The sequence below is a fragment of the Octodon degus genome, unplaced genomic scaffold (genome assembly GCF_000260255.1).
Source record: "Octodon degus isolate 3935 unplaced genomic scaffold, OctDeg1.0 scaffold00003, whole genome shotgun sequence".
Classification (NCBI taxonomy): domain Eukaryota; kingdom Metazoa; phylum Chordata; class Mammalia; order Rodentia; family Octodontidae; genus Octodon; species Octodon degus.
The window spans coordinates 10760809-10784318 of NW_004524579.1; the positions used below are offsets into that span (position 1 = coordinate 10760809).

At 38.8% G+C, this 23510-nt stretch overlaps 1 protein-coding gene and 1 pseudogene across 24 annotated transcripts in view; both read left to right on the forward strand.

The window, feature by feature from the left end:
* The window catches only part of Dtna (dystrobrevin alpha), a 407896-nt gene that overhangs the window by 323693 nt on the left and 60693 nt on the right, over positions 1-23510 (forward strand). For 12 of the 24 annotated variants that reach the window (XM_023714197.1, XM_023714221.1, XM_004623572.2 and 9 more), the window contains 5 exons: positions 2007-2161; positions 4812-4917; positions 7046-7212; positions 9442-9566; positions 16746-16829. In XM_023714197.1, coding sequence (XP_023569965.1) covers positions 2007-2161; positions 4812-4917; positions 7046-7212; positions 9442-9566; positions 16746-16829 — 637 coding nt within the window. Of the gene's footprint in view, positions 1-2006; positions 2162-4811; positions 4918-7045; positions 7213-9441; positions 9567-16745; positions 16830-18134; positions 18415-18485; positions 18576-23510 lie in introns of those variants that run through there. The other 12 variants (XM_023714185.1, XM_023714184.1, XM_023714194.1 and 9 more) reach the window with 2 other exon arrangements.
* Positions 16497-16625, forward strand: LOC111816912 (annotated as a pseudogene).

The following is a 23510-nucleotide window of genomic DNA, read 5'->3' on the forward strand; positions in this document are numbered from 1 at the left end:
AAGTATAAGGAAGTTTAAATAATTCCTCAATTATCTGTTCTGTTGTTTCAAAAATATTTCACATAGTTACTTGGATAATCCACAGTGAGAACTCTTAGCCTCTATTCTCTTTTGCTGTTCTTGAAAATGCACTATGTTGTCATCAACTACAATTGCCATGCCACACAGCAGATCTCTTGGACATTTTCCTCTTATCCAGCTGTAGTTATTTGTCTTCTGACCAAGATCTACCCAACCTCCTTTGCCTCATGCCGCCACCACCCTCCTCCAGGCTACAGAACTGCCATTCTCCTCTCGACTGCTATGAGATCAACGTTTTCATACATCACATAGGAGTGTGACGGTGCCATGTTTAGTTTTTCTATGCCTGCCTCATTTCACTAAGCATAATGTCCTCCAGGTTCACCCATGCTGCTGTAAATGGCAGGGTATGCTTCTTATTATGGTATGTATCGTAGTTTCTTTATCCATTCATCTGTTGGCAGATGCTTAGGTTGATTACATTTCTTCACTACTGCAAACAGTACTGTGACCCACAGAAGTGCAGATAACTCCTCAACATACTAATTTCATTTCCTTTGGATGTAGACCCAGCAATGAGAATGCTGGCTCTATGTTTAATCTGTGTGTTACCTCCACAATGTTTTCCATAATGAGACATTCCCACCAACAGTGAGGATTTGTTTTCTCCAAATTTTCTCCAACATTTGCTAATGTTTTTTATAACAGCCATTCTTACAGGAGTGAGATAATACGTAATTGTGGCTCTGATTTGCATTTCACTGATGAGTAGTAATATTATGTGTTTTTCATTATCTATTATTCATTTGTATGATTTCTTTTGGGAAGTGGCTATGTGTATCTTTTTCCCATTTTTAAGCAAGTTATTTGTTTTCCTGTTATACAGTTGTTTGAATTCCTTATAGATTTTGGATATTAACCCTAGAATCTCTGTAGTCTTATAATTAATAAACTATCTGATGCAGGTTATAAACCCTTCACAATGGGTATATTTAAGAAAATAATAGTTAATTTACAACCTCAAAACATAATCCAGTGAAAAACTATAATATGTTCCTAACATTTGGTTGCAGTATAAATGCAATGTTCTCAAATTACATCTTGACCTGAGAAAATTGAATTTAAAATGTATGAATGGAGTACATCAAATTTACAAGAGTTTGTCCCAGAGGTTCCTTTTGCCCAGTAACAATATGGCTAACATGGGGATAAATTAACAGCAAGCTTTTCTGACAGCGATTTCCAAAGAGGAATTACAACATAGCTTAGAAAATTTTTCCATTAATGTTCATTAGATGCACAGAGTAGCAGAAACTCAAGATCAGAGGTCCAGTGAAACCAGAGAGCACTGGAGACTCCTCCAAGGCACCCACCTTCCCCACTGATGATCCACAAGGCCAGGTTTCCTCTTTGCCACATGAGTCAAAAGACCCTTCCCATAAATCAAATGCCTTTCACCCAGAACAGTGATTTGTCCTAAGTTTTCTGCTTCTGTGGGAAGTTAATGGTGTTTTTGATACATCTTTATCCTTGCAGTACTTTCATCTTTCACATATCTTAAACCAAAACCTAATTGTTTTGGTGATGATAGAGATGGACAAGAGCTACACAGGTAGCCACGCACCCCCAGCCCTCCTTGGGTGACTCAAATGACATCAGCATCCCTCTCATGTATAAAAATGTGGAGGGCTACGTGCATTCTTCATTGACCTCAGAATAAAAATGTGACATTTTCTGCTCTCTCAAAATATGATAATTTTACCCAGAGGACCAGTTTTTGTTATGTGCCAGAATCACCGGTGAGAAGACACCAGAGAAAACACCATCCAGGAATATTTAAGTCTAAAACTTAGTCTTTACAATCTTTCATAAAAATAATACACTTATTCTGCCACAGTCTTTGTCCTTAGTAGCAGCTGTGTTGACCTAAAATAGTAGAGAATAGTAGTGATGAATAAATATCTTCATCCTTTCCTTCTCATCAGATATTTTCTCGATGATTTCTGACTCCAGCGGAGTGATGGTTTATGGACGATATGACCAGTTCCTTCGGGAAGTTCTCAAACTACCCACGGCAGTTTTCGAAGGTCCTTCGTTTGGTTACACAGAGCAGTCAGCTAGATCCTGTTTCTCCCAACAGGTAACATTTGGAGGAAATGCCTCTCAGAACTCCTGCTCTTGTTCTGTGTGCCATTCCCAGCCACAGATGCGCAGTCAGCTCTCCTACCCAACGGTACCCTGGAGGGCATCTCTAGCCTCCGATAAGTGGCCTTTGTGCCCGTCACTCGCTCAACACACCTAGATCATGGCTAGTGCTCACTGGCCATGGGCAGGCACCATGCTAATTTTCTTTATCTTCATCATGCAATTTCATCCTTACAACCTCAGCATCATTATTATTATCATCACTGCACTATCAAAAGGACTGAGCCATCACTCAGCCCCATGGGACACATATCTGACCCAATACCATGGTTTGGCAATGCCAGCAAAGGAGAGAAGAAAGGAGTCACCGCAGCGCAACCTGGATGGCCCGAAGCATGGCAAACACAACTACGTCTGCCATGCAGTGACACATTTAGGGCAGTAAACTTGGCCTGGCATAAAGGAAGCTGCTTGGTTTTGAGGTCTCTCCAGTTGTCCCCATCTGGTCACGTAGAAGGAACTGCAAGCTCCTAAGTAGGTTTGCTTACAATCTTCTGAAGGTTGTTTACAATCTTTTAAAAATCCAGACTATCATTTGTGCCCTCTAAAAGGATCCCGTAAATATGAAGTCAGTGCAAATAAAACAAAAAAAAATAATGGCTAGAACAATTAGTTCATAGCAACCTCTGGAAAACCACCTTGGTTGTCCAGCTAATAAATATCAGTCTGTTTAGTTGGATGTCTAAGAGATCAAAACTGCTTCATGGGCCTCAGAGGAAGCTCAGCTGTCTAAGCACTTGCCTGGTAAGTGCAAGGACTCAGGTTCGATTCCCAGAACAACATGCTGTGCCAGACCTGCCTTGGGCCCACCAAGCTGGTCACTAAAACTGGGCATGGTAGTGCACACCTGTAATCCCAGGGGTGAAATACCCAGGGGTGATTTTTAGCCAAAGAAGTGAATGATGAAGATGGAAAAGATCATTTAAAATATAAAATGAAATAACATAAAAATATAAAAAGTAGTAGAGCAATTTATTTTTGTCTTATCATTTTTATCATAGCAGTTTAAAGAGTAAAATTCCAAAAGTGTCTAGGGCTAGGGAAGCTAAAACAGGAGAATCGCGACAGCTCAGAGCTGCATAGAGAGACCCTGTATCAAATTCATAAATTTTTTTTAAAAATTGTTAAAAGGGGGCTGGGGAGATGGTTCAGTGAAATAAGCACTTCCCGGGCAAGTGCCAGAGCCTAAATTCAATCCCCAGGTCCACAAAAAAAAAAAAAAAAAAAAAAAACATAAAACTGCTTCAGGCATCCATTTGAATCATGAATTTAGGAAGACTTACAAGAATATCTATATAATTAATAAAGGGACCTGGGTTGTGTGATAAGTGTGGCTCTATGTTGTCATCTTGCCCAGAGGCCTTACACCCTCCCTGTGCCCCATGAGCACACATATATACTCCAAGCCTCTGACCCCAGCTAATGCATTCTCTTCTTTCAGTAATTTCTCTTCAAAGTTGCTCCTTCTGCCTATCTAACCATAAGATGGTACCCATTATCAGTCCTCCCTTTGCTTCTTCTTCCCTCCTTTTCCCAGCCTGTGATGACCCTTTTTCATCATTTTTCTTCTCTGAAATCAACTATTTCAGCTCTATATGAGAACATGTAGTATTTGTTTTTCTAGTCCTGGCTTTTGCTAACTGAAAGAGAATTATAGTTATCTGCCCATGTTAAAAACTCCCCTTTCAATATCCTCTGGACTGTCCCATTATATCAGATTCAAATATCCTTAATAATAAGACATTTCTGGCCAAAAGTGGTGGCACACACGTGAAATCCCAGCATTCGGAAGCTGAGGCAGGAAGACTGCTGTGAGTTCAAGGCCAGGCTAGACCACATAGTGCATTCAGGACCACCCTGAACTACATAGCAAGCCCTTGTTGCAAAAAACAGACAGAAGAGAAATTTCTGTCTACAATTTCTTCATAATGATATTTTTGGAAATATCCAGGGGTGATTTTTAGCCAAAGTAGTGAATGATAAAGATGGAAAAGATCATTTAAAATACAAAATGAAATAACATAAAAATATAAAAAGTAATAGAGCAATTTATTTTGGTCTTATCATTTTTATCATAGCAGTTTAAAGAGTAAAATTCCAAAAGTGTCTGAAATACTTCATTGGAAGAAGTCCAAGTCATCCCAAGTGATAGCTTTGAAAGACAATATTGTTTTAGACACATAAATCCTGCCCTCTTCTTAAAAATATTATCTCATCATCTATATTTTACATACTATATTTAATAGTAATATTGATGTCAACTTGAAAGGGAATCTGGTCATAAATTCTGTGAAGACTTTCAATTCTCCCCCTTAGCTCATCCATGAAAGTAATGCTCTCAGAACCGTCCTGCCCCTGCTTATGCTATTGCTGTCTCAGTGGAAATACCCTCGTCTCATGTAGGTTTAGGCACAGAAATCAATCAGCACTTTCAGTTCTGAGCTACATTAATAACAAATTTGGAAAGTTCCATTTCTTCATCTATTAGAAGTTAATTGTATGGTTATATGTTCAGCCTCGAAAGATACTTGCTAGTTAAGATTATTCTTCGTCTTAAACTTCTGTGATTTTTTTTTTTGATGCAGAAGAAAGTAACATTAAATGGTTTCCTGGATACACTCATGTCCGATCCTCCCCCACAGTGTCTGGTCTGGCTGCCTCTCCTGCATCGACTAGCGAATGTTGAAAATGGTGAGTAGTTACTATTGTGCGAAGCAGTTTATTATATGATTGAAGTAGCATCATGAACTCTACAGTTATTCGTCACATGGCAGTGCTTTAAGAGATGTCCATAGAGTGGTTCTGGGTTTTGTTTTGAGTAGAACTAACCCATCTCTATGGCCAAAAATCCTTTAAGATCACTGCACTTCTAAACACTTATTAAATCTCCTGGTGCAGCTCTGAGTCCCAGATTTATAACAGAAAAAAAAAAAAAAAAAAAAACTCAATAAGAACATGACACTTTCAAGTGAAGTTAAAATTTGAATTTTTATGCTGATATGAGTTGTACTATTTCTTCCACGGAAATCAGTGAGGGACAGATGGGAGGGACAGCAACAACATTAAATGAGGGCACCCTGCTCATCTTTAGACACATGCTCCAAATTGTAAGCTTTCAAGAGTTGTACTTCTGTTAAAGGTGAGATTACATACTTTTAATCAAATATTTCTAGGATAAAAGTATTTACTCTTGGCATATCGAGATTTAAATATAAAGTACAATTTAGGACAAGAGCCAAAGAAGTTTAATCATAGAATAATTCAGTGCCTCTAGTAGTTACTTATTCTTTTACTTATTGGTTAATTGAACTCTAAAATTTCTTCATTTAGATAGAATGTGGTGCATCCCATGTGTCTTACTGGAATCTGAATGTCTACATATTTATTTCACATATTTGGAGGCTAAAGTTGACTTCATTTTAAATTTTCATTCAGAAGTTTTAGCAACTGCCTTTATAATCTCTTTTAGTTGAAAGCCATAAATTTATCCTGTTTTGTCATAGATAAAATTTAAAGAGTTAACTTACTAGGTTTTTTGCAATGAATAACAATCACAGATGTTTTCATGCATCTTATTTATATAGAAGCAAATAGTGGGGGCCGGGGAGATGGCTCAGTAGAATAAGCACTTGCCTGGCAAGCGCAAGGGCCTGAGTTCAATACCCGGGTCCCCCACAAAAAAAAAAAGAAAGAAAGAAAAAGAAGCAAAGAGAAAACAAGGTCCATATTATGTTGTAGCTGAGGGATTTGGTTTGGTTTGGTCTGGTCTGGTTTTTTTCAGTCCCTGAACTAGTCTTTTTCAGTCACAATGCTGGAATTTAATTCCCACTCTCTCAGTGCTTCCTACTTCACGAGGTCAATTTGTTGGGCATTTGTCCAAAAATAGTTACACTAGACTCAGGTACCACTCTGTTTTCCCCAGGTGCTGGAAAAGAGAACTTAGCAAGTTTATTTAGAAGACTGTGCACCCAGAGCGGGCTATATCTCTATGTACTTTGTTTTCTTGCCTTTACTTATTCTATTTTTTCTGGCTTGTTAGTCAGAGAATACCATTATCAAAGTCAAGAATTTGTCTTCCGGCTGTTATTTAGTATCTTTAGTTGTAACATGTAGAGAATTATTTGTATTTGATCAGCTATTAGTTTCGAATTTTGTATACTTTACCTTGTCTACTTTGTAATTCTAATTTCCTGCCCAAAGGGTATTTATTGAACTGAGTAAGGACTATATTCAAGTAACTGACCCTTCTCTTGGGCCCTATCCACCTGCCTCAGAAAATTATCAGTTAGATGATGACAGTATCACTGATTAAGCCAATCATTATCTTAAAAGTAACTCAATTGTCTGGTCCAGTTGTCCTGTTTGCTCCCCCCCCCATGTCCTCTTGTTTGTCTTCTGTCATTTTCCAATTATTTAGTATTTGCTCTCAACCCTGTAAATGGTTAACTATGTTCATCGTGTACTTCGGAGTCCCCAGTGAGCTGCGCTGGTCTCCAAGACACAGAGCAGTCTGGGGGAAAGGCAAAGTCATTTGGGTAATTTATATTCCGCAAGACATGGGCGAGATGAGCCAATGGCGTTGCAGACTCGTGTCATTATTAGGACACGATAGTCTGTCCCATTTCCTCCAGCCCCACACACGTGCTTGAAAAGGGTAGTGAGACTCCAGCAGTACACTTAATGCTTCTCTGAGCAAGATTGCCTTGTGTCTGAAATGATGGTACACAGCAGAAAACGCAGTTTTGTTGAAGCTGGGCTTTTCTTTATTCTGGTCCACACAGTCATGTTCCTGTTTCTTCTTCGTTTACTTCCCCCTTAGTCTTCCATCCGGTTGAGTGTTCCTACTGCCACAGTGAGAGTATGATGGGATTTCGCTACCGGTGCCAGCAGTGTCACAATTACCAGCTCTGTCAAGACTGCTTCTGGAGGGGACACGCGGGTGGCTCCCATAGCAACCAGCACCAAATGAAAGAGTATACGTCATGGGTAAGGCAAGGCCTGGGTAACACTTGCAGTTGGAGAGTGGCCCAGAATGAGAGACCATCAAGGATGATTATAGAATTAAGCAGCAGACTTAAATTCTCCTCCAGCGCTGGCAGTCTCTGTCCCTGCCCTGCCCTCTCTCTGTTACTGGAATCTCTTACTTGTTCTATCTGAACCAAGTATACCTTCTTAAGACTTAAAATACAGGAAGCTTCCAACTATATTACTTCTTGAATAGAGACAATTCAGTACTGACTTAAATGACAACTAAACAGCAAGCATCTCCTGGAACGTAGTTTTATTTTCACAGTAAGTTAAAGATTTCTCCAAATTTTGTTTTGCTTTTATGGAAATTGCTGAAAAACATAGTCATCTTTCCTAGAACCTTGAGCACTAAGGAAAGACATATCACAGTGCAAGATTACTAACACTGTTTCCATTTTACTTTGGGGGGAGAAGGTGGGGTGGAGAGACTATGGTTACATTAGCAAACCCTCTTTGCATGAATAGCGTGATTGGCCAGCTTGGTAAAGGTGATACGTGATTGCCTGTGTGATAAGTGTGTTTTCAGGAGCACATAGCCCTAGGATTAGAAAAAGCCTTCCCAGAGGGCTTCCTTTATGAATGGTTTGCAATTTTCTAACCTCTATCTTTAAGTCAAAGATCAGCTTTAGTACTACTGATCTCATGCAATGTTCAAGTATCGTTCTAAAAATATATTTCTCATGAGATATACCATCAACCTTTTGAGTGCCTCTTGAGCTAGTTCTATGACAGGAAAAAACAAAAGTCTTCCAAGTTTAAATTCAATATTTATTGAATTCTTTAAATATTCTATATTTATAATTTAATGCAATCTGTAGGCTCTTCTAAAAGAGTAACTTATTGTTTTTTTTTTTTAAAAAAAAAGGAAGTCTTCATAATTTGCACCTTAAGTCAGAACATTCTAGCAATCATTATGGGAAAGTATAATGGGCAACTAGCATGCAGGGAACTCTAATGGGGAGCTACAGTCTGGGGTGACTATTAATAATTCATCACTGACACAAAATAACAGTTCACGAAGGCACAGTATCCTGAGTACATTGTCACTGACCCCCTCACATGAGTCATGAAGTACAATTTAATACAGAAGACGGGAGCAAGCACTTTCTGTTTTTTATTGTCAAGCTATTACCAGTTTTCAAACTTCTGTCCCAGATGTTGCAGGCTTGGTGCTTAAAGGCTTATCATTTTTAGCTGTTTTATGTAAGGACTAAAGCCACACAGGAACCCTCGTTCTTGGGGACTGAGAACTGCGACATTGTATGGAAGGACACTGTCTTTCAAAGTCAGTATTAAGTGTGGAATTTTATGAACAATGCTCCTGTTAATTAGCTTTTAAATAATGAAGACAATAGTCACTTCATTATGGCATTGCTAATTATTAAAAAAAAAGGAAGAGGTATAAAAGAAAGAGACAAAATTATAAATGGCTCCTTATGGAAAGGGAAAATTTTGTTAGGTACTTATTAACTAAATATAATACTTTGTGTTATATTTATTATACTTTTATACTTTGGATGGTACCATATTAGGATAAACATGCCACTAGTCCAAATGAAAAAGAGGTAGTGTGGCGTTCTAGAAAGAACACGTATTTTAAATTTGAAAGACGCAGATTGAAGTTTTTGTTTTACTTCTTATCAAATGTGTTGGGCCAGGTAGAATCACCCTTCACTTAATTTCCTGCAAGACTTTCTACTCACCTCCTTCCTTTCAATCCTGCTGTCCCCTAAGCTGCCCTTTTTTCCTAGGCAGGAGCAGTCCTTCTGGATCAGATGTCTTCCTGTAACTCTGGTGGCTGAAAGTCTTCATTGTCCCTCATTGCCTACAAGATGAAGGTGTTGTCCTTGACATTTTATATGAGGATCTTTACAACCAGATTAGTCCCCTGAGCTTTTGTCAGATCTCCTGGAGGCCTAGTAAGTGGCCCTCAGGTGTCCCGAGAACAGCGACTGCTTCAATTTATCAAAGCACCTGCTGTCTCTGAGCAGCAGGAGGTGGGTACCTTGGTGGCTTGTTCCAGCACTCCATTCCCAGCTTCCAGCAAACTTCCTGACCTAGAGTAGGTGATTTAAAAAGTATTTCTTGGATGAATGAAATAATGGATGAATGGTTATTTTAAAAAACAAATCAGCTAATAAATCATTACATCAAAGATGCTATAGCTTGTAACCTTCTCTTTTCCAGAAATCACCTGCGAAGAAGCTAACCAATGCTCTAAGCAAGTCTCTGAGCTGTGCGTCCAGCAGGGAGCCTTTGCACCCTATGTTCCCCGACCAGCCTGAGAAGCCACTCAACCTGGCCCACATCGTGTGAGTGTCTCCAGGCCACCTGCGAAGGGGCATCTTGATTTCTTCACAGAAGCAGTCGAGAGGCTTACAGAGCCTGTTTTATATCAGTCATTAAACACTGAGTTTTAAATTTTATTTTAAAAAACAATCAAAGTAATGCTATTACATGTTTTTCGTTCAGCTGTATGTAGCTTCGCCTGGCTACACAGGTGAGCGATGCTAACATACTTTACCAAGAGGCAGGAAGTATCGCAGATGCTGTGTGATAAAATACGAATGTTAGTGAAGTTTGTACGCCTGGGTACACCGCACATGGCACGATCGTGATTTTTAAAAATTCAGGCGTAATTTACCTTCATCTCATATATGCTTTGAGTCCCAAATTGAATATTCATAAACCTAGAAATTGCTTTGTTTTGATTCTGATTTTGGTTTTGGTTTATCCCAACATACAGAAAAATCTATGGTCTAGCCATGGGAAAGTTAAAGATAAGAACAGGTAGGAAAATTCATTAGGATAAAAGAGACTAATTCTCCAAAACAACTCAAACCAGAGAAACCAAGATAGTAGGAAGCTGAGTAAAAAGAAAGTGCCACTCCTTTGGTGCGAAAATGATCTCAGAAGAAAAGAGAAGTGTGTTACCTGCATCTATGATGTTGAGTGATACAGTCACAGGTTTCTTCCAGAAGCCTTGGAAATACATGGTTCCTCCTCCGTATGGACTACTTTTCCCATAGTTCAGTGGGACCAACTATACAGAAAGGCCTATGTTTGCAGGTTGACATCAACAGGTAGACTGCTGTACCTCCCACTCTTAGGACTGGAACCGCTTATGAAAGCGGTAACCCTTTTGTCTGAGGGGTCTAGGCCAAATATCATCAAATCATTCCTACTGCAGCCCCACTATGAGATGCACATAAATCCCACAGTGCTTTGTGCTCTTTGTTCCTCACTGATATTTGAAGAATCACTGACCCCAGCAGCACACACCGAATTGAGGCTCCTGTTTCTCAGGCAGAATGATGTTAAGAACATCGATGTAAACAAGCTCTCTAGAATGTGGATTATGTATTTTGGAAATTATGCTCCTAGAAATAAACCAGGAGTAAATAAATCTCGGGAGAGTCTTAAGGAGTCAAGCACTCCAAAATCTCCTCCATCAGGGTTGTTCATGTTAGTCTCAGTGTCGCTTCACGGAGCCAGTGAGAGACCATCACCAAGTGGCTAGTGAGGGAATGAACTGAAGTGAAAGCAAGGATGTGCTCTGTGCATTTTGCCCAAGTCACTTCTACCAGCCCCCTAAGAGGTGAGAGTGGGAGAGTGCAGAAGGGGGCAGGCTGATGCTAAGAGTGTGCCGGAGAATGGGATAGGAGTGCTGTTGGCCACTCTAGAAAGAGATGGGGAAGTGAGACCTGGTGGATTCAGTCACTTCACAGTATAGCCTAGGCCAGGGCTTTGTACATAGTAGGTGCTCAAGATTGATGAGGGTGTGGGGTGTGTGTGTGTGTGTGTGTGTGTGTGTGTGTGTGTGATTTAGCTCAGTACAATTTTTAAAACTTTAATTTATGGGAGCAAATGACCTAATCTGTTGTTCCCTGAGCTGAGTGAAGGCAATCTTGAGGTAATAGGCTGTTTAGGAGGATTGATTTGTTCTAGTCTGGTTTCATCGGAGGGGCTGAGTCTGCACCTTAGGACTCATGCATGCAGAACAAGTGCTTGCCTCTGAGCCATGGCTCCAGAACCTGAAACAGGCTCTGTGTTTGGGGTCCAACAAGAAATTTCATGATTCTATCAAAGTTCTGTATAAGACATACCTTTTTCTGAGAAAATATGTATGTATTTAACCAGATTTCCAAAATAGGTTTTTAATCAAAATACAGGTCTGTTCTCACTGATAATACTTTCACAGGATTAATGTCTTAACTTTAAAATACAAATGTACAAGATACAAAATTATTAAATCAACACACAAGAAATTCTGAATGCAGAATGTCCAACCTATATTCTAACACATTTTTTTTCTATTTTTAGCTATACAAAAATTTCCTATACCTACTTTTTAGCCAAATGCTATTATATTAAATAGTTCTGCATGTCTTTCAGGAGGTATCCTAAGACTTGTTTTAAACTATGCTGCTGATCTAGCTATTCTGAATTATCCTAAACATGTAAAGACTTTAAATGTTTAAATAAATAGCATATGCTTTAATCTTTTTACACATACCTTCTTGATCTGCTATAATGAACGTGGACTTTTAGTTAAAGGATATGCAGACTTCTTCCAAATGCACATGCATGTATTTTTATGCATTTGTCAAGAATATTGGCATCAATATCATGTCCTTTTATCGTAAGCCACTCCATCACTTTTATAGAGTGCTGTACAATGGGAAATAAGTAAAGATGAACACTTGAAGGAATGAAACACGCTGATACTCCCAGCCATATTCAGTATTGAGTTATTACTCTGAACTATGGCTTAAGCATACAAGTCTAAAGCAATTGTATCGTACGAAAATATATAATACGAAACTTCATTTTTGAGTCTCTAGCAAAGACCATCCTCAAGCATCTGCTCTTGTGCTTTCCCAAATAACAGTAATAATAAAATCAATTTGTTAACTATGGTGTAAGTCATATCTTTATTGTTCCTTGAGCACATGTTCATGGAGGCCTTCAAAATACCCTTTTTTCGTGTGTGTGTGTGTGTGTGTGTGTGTGTGTGTGTGTGTTTTAGGACAGAGTCTACAGAGTCTCACTGCCTAGATCGGACTCATGGTGACCCGCCTGTGTTCAGCCTCCCAAGAGCTGGGGTTACAGGTGCACCCCACCACGCCCAGTCTCAATGCCGACTCAGAGTGCCCTGGAGGTGGGGCCGGCATGGCAGGGCCCCTGCGTCTGCCTAAGCAGGAGCTTTAATGCGCTGAGCTATTTGGCCTGCCCAAAATCTCCTAATGTGCATCATATGCACACATACAGAAGCTCATACACAAAGGCAAGACAGGAGCAGTGCGGGGGCTGTGAGCATCAGCAGTGTCCATGGGAACATTCCGCCGTGTTTTGGGCGACTCGAGCTTGGGCTGTGGAGACTTACAGTGCAGACTCACGCATTACGCTCATTACTATGCAAAGGTGTGACGTTTTCGCAAATTAGTGCAAATTCTTCAAAAATGCTATATAGAAAAAAATAACGTGATGCAACTGTCTGTATAAAGAATAATGACATGTTCCATGCAATGCTGAGATATGTTTAGTGTTATAAACCCCCGTGTACGTGGAATTTGATGCTGAACATCATATGGTGCTCTTAGATGAACACTTTTTTTGTGTTTGTGACACGTTTAAAAAATGGTACTACTTCTCTAAAATGGTTACCCAAATCTTCAACATTTAAAAGTCACTGTAACCTATATAGGTATAAATTGAAATTTTTTTTAAATGTCTTTTTCTTGATGAATACCTAAAGAGTAAATTAGAAAATATTTTCATTACTATGTCTCTACTTCCAATTTTTAAATGTTGGAAAATAACAACTATGGCAGTCTGTCACTAAAACAACATCATACAGGAAGCCTAAGATACAGTCAAAAAGATATTGGACCAATAGAACTTTAACAGGTTGGAGTGCTGTTGTCTGACACCCATATTGACACACGCATATGGAAATGAAACATGTGACGCGGAAAACGCCACTCCTGCACTGTAGCCAGGGAATTTAATTCGCATACAGTAAAAAGGTGCTGCTGGTCATGAATTTATTCCTTAAATAGAAACAAGCAGGTGGTGACATTTGGGTGTTTGGGCATTTGTTCTTAGCTATTTATTGCTTGTAAATGTTGCTATGATTAACAGTCTCTATTCTTTTCAATTTTTTGCTGCCAAAAGTGATACTTGGTAAGTAGTTCAGTAGTCCCCGTGTACTTATAAAAACTTATATGTGGTAATGAGACACAGAATAAGTGAGCAACCTGAGAGTAGTTTAAAATTAATTCTACCTTGAGCTGAACTCTAAGTTTATAAGAATATCGATTTCATTTTTCAAAATGTCCTCTGCTAAGATCCAGGAAGCTTTGCACGAGGCCCCTGTGGCTTACTCCACCTTGTGGAGCTGATTCTTCTTCATCACAGCAAATATGTTTATCATTTCCATTGTGGCTATCTTTGGATAAGGCACCTTGCCCTCTGCTTATGGAGAACAGGAGCATCAGTTTCTCTAAAAGACCATTCGGTGTCACGCTTTCCTAGGCCCCAACTCAACATTGTTATGGCAAACTTTAAATGCGAATCCTTTGCTAAGAAATCTCAATTTTTTATAAATGGTTATTTTTATGTACATAAAATTATAAATTTAATCTGATAAATAAGATTAGATTTTTAAAAGACAAATTAGTAAATATGGATTAAACATGTTCGGAGTCATTAAGTACTAGAAATAGATTTTTTTATGAAATATGTTTATTCTTGAAACACTTTGTAGGTTGCATGAAAAATTGTGATATCACTTTTCAAATATAAAACTTAGAAAGATTCTAGAGGCTACCATATAATAAATCTAATTTAAATTTTAATGATATAGAAAAAAAGCACAAGCATACACAAGTTCTTTATCTATTATAGAATCTTGAGTTGTCATAGTCTTCCTAATAAAATTTATTAGTTTTATTATCCACAAATCCTAAATTAATGAACATAGCAAAAAAAAAATAAGGCCTGTGACATTGCAGTTCTCAACAAGCCCCCCCTTTAAATTTGATGCTACTCTGGTATGGCCTTTTACATATATGCACTATTCTTCTCTTTCTCTTTTACAACTTCATATGGAACTATCTTAATCTTTGTTTTGGACCACTTTACCATAAATGACCATTCTTAGGAACATTTCTTGTATTTTATGAGATTAAATATTACCCAGGAGTAGAATTAAATAAAGTCAATTAAAAGCAAAAAAAAAAAAGAAATCTCAATTTTAGTTTTGCAATGACAAAGTTAATAAAATCAATTTATCAAACTAGTTAAATGCGTTTCACACTCCTATATGTGTTCATTTCCTAGAAATAGAGCATTATTGGAAGGTTTTTTTTAAAAAAATGACAAAAGAAAAAGTTCATTTTCCTGTTAACGTGTTGCAAAGCTGCAGCGAAGGTGTCTCACCTGGCTGACCATCACACACCCTGACGTATCTAGCCTGCCCTTCTAGATAACGTTACAGGCTCCCTTTCCTCAGGTTCTTGCCCTTGGCCTGGCAAGGAATGTGAGAGTGGGGCAAGGCTGACTCAAGCCGAAGATCTTCCAAGTGGAAAATGCAGAAGTCAGGCCCTCAAAGAATGATAACATCAGAAACAACAGTAGCAGGGAGCAGAGGCTTATTCATAAACTGGCAAAAGCAGAGCTAACACTGCAGAAAACCTCTCAACGTGGTCTCCTTGCTCTGACCATACATGTAGGGTTCTAAACAGTCACGGTCTTAGCCTTTGTTGCTGGGCTAGCTGATGGGGGGGTAGCTGCTGCCAGGGTGAGCTGTTGCTAGGTGATGGGGGGGGGGGTTGGGAACTCTCCAGTGAATGTCAGTGAGCCCAAAAAACAACTCTTCTGCACCTGCAAAGGTTTCACAAAGGATAATTTCTAGTAAGCAGATGGTCATTTTTATAACTCCGTTGTGTCAACCATGCCATCTTATCCACTTCAGGCACTGTGCTGCCCACCTCCCATCTACCCAACCCTACAATAACGTTTGTCCAAATTAGCATCTTTCTGGTAAAGGGTCCAATTCAATGCAGAACTAGTTTTAAACTAGCATCACGTTGCTCACTCCTGCAGAGACACATCCTAGATAAGCAATGCAAAACACTGAGCTGTTTTCAGAACCTCAGTTTTAAAGCACCTAGAATGGAAGAAATGTCCAGCTTGCTGTTTTGATCTCACGCAGTACATACAGTGTCTTTCACAATGCTGGAATACAGTTTGGCACCAGTTACCATAAAAAAGATTTCAGCAAATGTTTGCATACAGTGGCTGGCATTATAAAACCCACAGAGCATCAGTACTACTTCACTAGATGCTCTGCAAGAAATGAGCCTATATTTTATCCACAATCTCTTGATTATAAAATCCTACCTTAGCTCTGATTCCCTAAGTTGAAAAAAACAGACTTGGCTTCTCATCAGACCAACGCAAAATGATCCCTTAGGCTGCTGTCAACAGTGTATTTAGCTTCACAAAATTCTACATTGTAAAATGAAAAATTATAGTGAAGTCAACATTTTCTGTGTTTCATCCTCCATCTTCTGAACTCTTGCCTCTTACTATTCAACATGTAACAATGAACTTAAAATGACACTAAAAACTGGAGAAAGGGTAAGGGTCTTAGCTCTCTCAGTACTAATCTATGACAGGGAGTGACAGGTGAAGCAACAATGGGACCAAGGAAAACAGACCAAAGCTACCGGTGGTTGCAACCAAGGACTGGTCTACGGAATATTGAACACTATTTTCTTTCACCTGCCAAATGAAAAAGTGAAGTTTATAGAATGTCTTACCCCATCTACCTTATCCTGTGGAACTGTTAAATGACAGGAACACCAAGTTCTTCTACTGCTTCATTGCATCTTCACTGAAGACAAGAAAAAGGGAGGCCTGATGTGATTTTGCAGCCCATGTGCTTCCGAATCAGGTGTATTAGAGATCACTGCCATTATGGCCTACACAGAAGGAAGCATTTCTAGAGACTCAGGAATCCTCTTCTTTCCAGAAGGACATGTGTATACTGTGATTAGCATGTTTTCAGAGCTTCACCCTTAAGAAGGGGTAGAAGTAAGCTTTCTTTGAAATCCTTGATACATTGAAGAGCATGACTCAATGCACACCAGAGTTCAAAAGCTCACAAATAAGTATTCTCAGATTGTCCAGAAATCTGGTCTGTAACTGAGATTCTATATTTTCAAGAAAATGTAAGCTTTGTGCAGTAGCAGTATTGTAGCCAATGAGGTTCATTCAAGGCACAACTATTGCTAATTGAAAACTTTTCTCAAAGAAATATAAATTTAAAACACTTAAATAATTTAACTGGAATATGTAAATATTCATATTAATCCTCAGTAAGAAAAAACTTTGATATTCCATCCCCTCAAGACATACTGGATAGGTTGTATCTGTAGATCTTCTTCTCTTTAACTTTCCACACACCCTGTGCTTTATTTCAGGCCTCCCAGACCTGTAACCAGCATGAACGATACCATGTTCTCCCATTCAGTTCCCTCCTCAGGAAGTCCTTTTATTACCAGGAGGTGAGTTCTAGCTCTACTTCAGTAATGAGTCTTGATTCTATGACAAGAAAAAAATATTTTACTGTGAGTTAGTTGCAGAAGACTATTGTTAGAAACTAGATTATAAATATCCAGCACAAGTTTTCAATTTCACTCATTTGGCTGCATTTAAGGAGGGCTGGCGTGACTTTGGGAGTTAATGTCACTCCTGGAAATCTGCATTTATAATCTCCCCAAAGTAAGAATGTGAGGTGCGTTTCACATTTACTACTAAAACACCTGCATTCTCACTGGGCAAGTCCTGACCAAGTGCCTGGAGTGGGATGTTGAAGCCAGGCAATTGGGATTACAAGATGCAATGGGGTATTATTATATAGATTCTTAAATATCTTATTATTTATGTCCCCTGATATAAAAGACTTATCTTCCCAGTGAACTCTGGAGTTCCTGGGGCCAGAGGCTGAAGACTGAACTTAGAAGTGTAGTTTCCATATAAATAATTTCATGGAGAATAGCAAGAATTTCAAAAATGGCTACATGGCTCACCTTTGTGCCCAAGATCACCTTTGTGAAAGAGCACAGGAAGAGAGATCCTTCTGCAGTAGTTGGACCCAAAACACAGAGCTCAAGAGAGGCTCTGAGTTATTTGACCAAATATTATAAATCAAGCATCAAAGAATTTTTATAGATACATGAAGACAGTTCACAGGAAGGAGGAACAATGATAAGGAAAATTAGTATAACAGAATGTGAGATCGCAAGTGGCCTTCAACAGAAAAGAATGTAGCTCCATGTTTTACAGAATGCATATAATCCATCCTTTTCCTGGAAAAGTTTTTAGAGTGCCTATTTCACTGTAGTATCATGGTACATTCTACTGAAGATGTGATGACAGTGAGCCCAACACCCCACTCATATTCCCCTGCTTTTCTACATTTGCCAATCAGTAGGAACCTGAGATGAAGATGTTCCCCACGATTGCATAAGCAGAATAAAGGGCATGTGGCAGGGCAGTTCAGGGCATTTCCTATATATAAATGATGTCTATACCCAGCTGGAAATGAGGAGGCTGTGCTACTGAAGAATATCTACTGTGAAACAGTCTGATTTAGGCCCTCAACTTCTGGTTAGCACTTCTCCTCAGAACTCCAGCATATGCAACCTTCTTTCCTGCAGTAAAAGTATAAACTCCAGAGGCCTGTGCATCTATCTAGGGGACCCCAATGTTATATTTAAAGTTGTGCTTTTACTAGGAAGCTCTGCATTCTGAAAATGCCAACAGAGACAGACCCCATCCTTACTGAAGGTTGCTTTATATCATTTCAGCTCGGACGGTGCTTATGGTGGATGCGTCTAGATGGATAACATGACTTCCTCTACCCTAAAATATTCCTCTAATACTCTGAGCTGTTCTGCTTCCTCCAGGGTGCATGGTACCCAAACTATAATCATTTCTTATTTTTCCCTTTCTCAGTCCCTATAGCATGTTTTCTGTGAACTACAGACATGTTGTTTAAAGCTTGCAGTTCTTCCTGTCACCACAGAGTTTGAACTCTGGGTTCTGTTTTGAGGGTGCTGTTCAATAAAGCTGTGTACACTCAATGTCCTTTTGCTCCGAGTGGGCTTTGCTCTTTTCATGGGAGATTTTAATGAGGTCTCCTTGTTTGCATCCCTCAGGTTACCTGAGGGGACAAGTGCTGCTAGCCCTGGGGCTGAAGAGCACTTGCTCATAAAGATGTGTGTAAATCAGCTTGCCCACAGCGCACGGTCAGTATTCCAGTCACCCTGAACCACTAATCTTAGTAGTAGCTCCATAGATAGATGGCTCATTGGTCTCCTCTAGCACTAAAATCCTGTCGCATGTCTTAGTGGAAATGGAGAGCTATGGGGCTTTATTGAGATTCTGTTGAACATTTCAACCTGGACTGGATTTCTGGAGTCTTTCCTCTCCTTCTCACTTGTTCTATAATTTCATAACTTCATACCACTACACAGGAGGTGCATATATGTGGAGTGCTGAGCCAGGTCTACTTTGGAGAAGTTTCTGATTTTTGTATAATTTGCAACTTTTAAGACCCTTGACTTAAAGAACCTCTTGGAAAGATCCTTAGCACACACTCAGTGAGGCTGGGACCTTATTGCAGGGAAAGACTGATTGCAATTCCAGAAGCAGTTTCTTCCTACCTTAGCTTCATTTCTACCGCTTACGGCTGGAGATCGACATCTGCTCTCTTTCCCACACTGACACTCTAGGCTGATGCGAATCCTTCAAGCCAGACAAAGGAATAAGGAGAAGGTCCTGTTCTTTCTAAAACTGGAACAGAATTAAAGAAATATGAACAAGAGCTCTATCCCCATCCCCATTCTCCCTTTGAAAATCAAATAAAACCTAAACAGGTCAAGAATAGTTATGGTCAGCATTATAGCAACAACAAAAAAATGAACGTTTATCATGTGGATGTTTTATTTAGCTTATGGTGCCAGTCTTCCATATGATGACTTGGAAATCACAGATCTGAAAAAGCCAAAGCAGAGAGAGGAGAACGAAGTCAACACTGAGAAATCCTCATTACAAGCTCCCACTGTTACTCTCCTAGAGCCTTTAAAAACCTCCTACCTTGATCTTCAAAAGGCATGAGGATGTATCTTTGAAGTGTTTTGACATCCTGCCATCTACCTCAGACAGATTTACGAGTGTGTACCTCTGGCTACCACCATCATCTGTCATATCCCCTTATATCCTTTTCCAGCTATATACTTGATTCACTTTTCCACTTCCTGAAAGGAAAGAAGAGATTCTCAAAGGCACTCATCCCTAGGCCTTTGAAGTCTTCCTGTCTCTGTGTGTAAGGCTTTGTCGATGGAAGGGTGGTGCATGTGCATACACATTCACACATACTTACTCAGTGCTGGGTAGCATCACATAAGTTGCAGGTCAAATAACATAAGTCATAGACCAATTTACTTCATTCATTTTCTTGACCATAAAGCATATCCCTAAACCTAGATTGTTTGCTTGTAAGTTTATAGGAAAAAAAAATGGTTGGATCGATGAAAATCTATCATCTCTAGAAAAGAGCTCCAAAAGCTAAATGTGGCATGCCAGCAATATTATCTAAGCTTATAAAAGATGGTATAGGCTTATTGAAAATACGATTGCAAGGACTGACCACCAAAACCCCCAAAAGACCTTTTGTCCTCTTCATTGTCCACAGCTTCATGCTTTTGAGGATCTACTATCTTTGTTGGCATCATGCCTTCTTTGTAAAACTTTCATTTACCTTTCAAAAATCCTTGCCAAGTTTATTTGTGTGCATATGTTTTAACTTTTTTTTAAATTTCATAATAATACAAAATAGTGAATAGACAGTTTTCATTTTTTTGGTTTTTTCTAACTCAGGACCTTGCACTTGCCTAGCAAGCACTTATGCCAGAGATACATCTCCAGCCCCAGTAGAGAGTTACCTAGTCCCCTTCTCTGTTAAATTAGCTTTTTTAACTACGGCCCACCTTCTTCACTTGCCATAATAAGGACACCAAAGGTTTGAACAGCTACTTTCTTTGCTTCCAACTTTAGAAACTTGCTTAAAGATTTCATAGATATGTTTGTGTTGCAAATTCTGAAGTAGAAACCACTCACAAAAAGAATCATTTTACTAATATATATACATATATATATATCAAATATTAGAAAATTGCCCATAATTTATACAACATGCTGAATATAGTCTACTCCATATGCTCTTTTTTAGTTTGTCACAGTACAAAGTATTACTTAATGACACTATTCTAGGTTCTGTGGTACTTACAGAAAAGACGCACCCAAGCACTGCCCAAGTCTTAATTCTTCCCAGTGGAGCAGCATTTATGAGTCATTTTTGTTGCTTGATTTGTCAGTTATCTGGTTGACTGACTTAAGTTTCCAACCAAGGAAAGGCCAACTCATGACATCTTTTTCAGTTTTTTCGAACATTTTTACTAAAGATTCTTTACCTAACAACTCAGACTTTAAAGCTGGCTTTAAATGTTGGAACTAAATTTTAAACATTTGTGATTTGATTATCAAAAGTGACTAGAAATAAAATTAAGACACTGAATTTGCTTTTTGTTTTCAAAGTTTTCTCTATGGCCAACTTTTTTTTCTCTAAGATATAGGGCCGGTGAGATAGCACAGCAGACTAAGCACTTGTTTAGGTTAGCACAGAGGTCAGCGTTCTTTCCCTGGCACCACATGACATGCCAGCTCTGCCCCCAGGTATGCTGAGCTGGCAATGGAGTCCCAGCGTGGTGGCGCACACCTGTAATCCCAGCGCTAGGGAGACTGAACACAGGAGGATCGCTACAAGTCCAAGCTGCATAGTGAACCCCCCCCCCGCGCACACACACACACACACACAAAAAAAAAAAAAAAACCAAAAATTAAAACACATCTGATTTCAGTCAGAAAAATAGATACATATGTCAGAAGCATTTATTAGAATGACCCAACAGAAGCAGACGTGCTTTTTGAAAATTGCGTGTCAGATTTAAGCAAAGATCCAGGTAATATTTAGGTGTAATTCTACTGCATTAGAACAACCATCCCAAATCAACATCTGTCACCACTATAAAGATTTCCTCAGTCTTTTCACACTATCTCGCATGTGTGCAAAACTACATGAAATTTGAAACAATCATCCCTATGGATAGTTCCTCTATTCCATATAACTGCATAGCTCCATTTCTACATTAGCTTTTATTCAAACATAACCTAGTTTTCATGCCCAGTTCTAACAGTTTCCTATATTAACCTGTTAGCGACCTATAATTAAAACCCAGAGTTGCCTTTCTTCTTCACTTCATTAACCTTTCTATTTTTGCTAGAAGGCTTTAGTCAGATTTTGTATATATCCTGTACCTACCTGAGTTTCGTACAGGCGTTCTTGGCAAAAGTATAATTGGTGTAGCTTGATAACACTGGGAAACAGCATAGTAAATCTGATAAGTCAAATATGACCTGTGAATTCTTACTTCCTGAACAGTACCTGTTCAAAATGATTCAGCCTTTACACCAGTCTTATTTGATGGGCAGCTGGTTTTCCTTATGAGACGCTACCCTATTTTTTGTGTGTTTGCTAATTTGCACATAAAAGGTATTTTATGTTTCACAAATAACCTATTGAACACTAGATGAGGAAACAAAATATTTCAGGAAATTATCCGTTGACAAGACTAATTCATGGATTCTTTTATTCTACTTACGTTAATTTGATGTTCTTATTACTAGACAAGTTAAATTATAGGGAGATTCATAATTTTAATTTACAACTGAAAATTACTTAAGTTGGGAGTCAACTTTACAAATTATTCTTCACAAGTCCATGTACCACATAAGTTAATCAATTACTCAATAATTCATAGAAATGAAAGTGTCTATCTTAATTTGCCATGGTTGAACTATTGCTTTCCTTTTCATCCTGTGACATGAACTAGTCCACACGGCATAATTTGTTGACATAATATTCTTATTTCCTAAGACTGAATCCAGGCCTTTTATAATTACGCTCAATAAAAGAAAAACTCTTTGATCAAGGTCAATATAATAACCCAACAGAAGCGTAAAAACGTATGGTCTTTTGAAAAATGTATTCCAGATTTAAGCAAAGATCCAGGTAATAATTGCATATAATTCTATAACATTAGAAGAAACACCCACAAATGTTTCCACTAATGTAGAAATTCCAGAATCAGTTGTCATCCTTCAAAACAAAAGAATTTTTTCAAATTAAATATGACACATTTTGAAATCTCCCTTTCTTCTCAGAACTCTGTATCCTTATATATGTATGTGCATAAAAATTTGAAAGAAGCTTGTTTACTATTAGTTATGTCACTTTCCAGACATTTATTTTTAAGGAATGGGTGCAGAAACAGAAAAAAATTTTGGAGAAATATATCTAAAGGAATTGTCCCCACCTTTGGGCTTTTGGCACAACACACATACTTCAACATTTACTGTTCTTGCCCCAGGGCACACAACAATGATAGTATGTTTGCAGGGAAATGTATTTAGACCTTACCAAGGCCTTGATGGAAAGAAATGGAAAATACAGAAATACAATTTGGGGATGGCGGCCTTGCTTGGAAAGGTGTATCTACTGCATGAAGGGGGCTCTGAGCAGCCTCCAGTTTCAGAGGTTAGCGTAGGCGTGTGCTCCGGTGAGAGTGCAGGGAATGTAAAACGAGGAGCCCCTTCTGAGCTCCAGCTGAAGTTGTACCTAAGGTGGTGCAGATTCTGACAACTGCCACTCATATATTTTAGGTGCATGAATTCAGCAAAATAATCCAATATAGTCCAGTAGTCTGTAATAGTGGTAGGTTATCCTTAGGACGGGCAATGTCAGAAGTTGTTGACTTGAGCCTTTTACAGCTCAGCATATTAATATGGCTTTACTTTTTATACCTTGTTTTTATACTTTTCTGCTGGATGGTTAAGACCAATATAAAACAAGACCTATATAATAAGAAATGTAACTTTTGTACCTGACAAGGTCAGTCAAATCTAATCAGGATTTACCCTGAAACCCTATACCGCAGTTTGTAGATCCTTTGTCAGTGTCAGCCATGTGGATGAGTCATGGCCATTGCACAAGGGAATACCCATCTCTGACAAAAGTAAACAAAAAAGGGGACATAAATGGAGGACCATTTTGTAGTAAATAT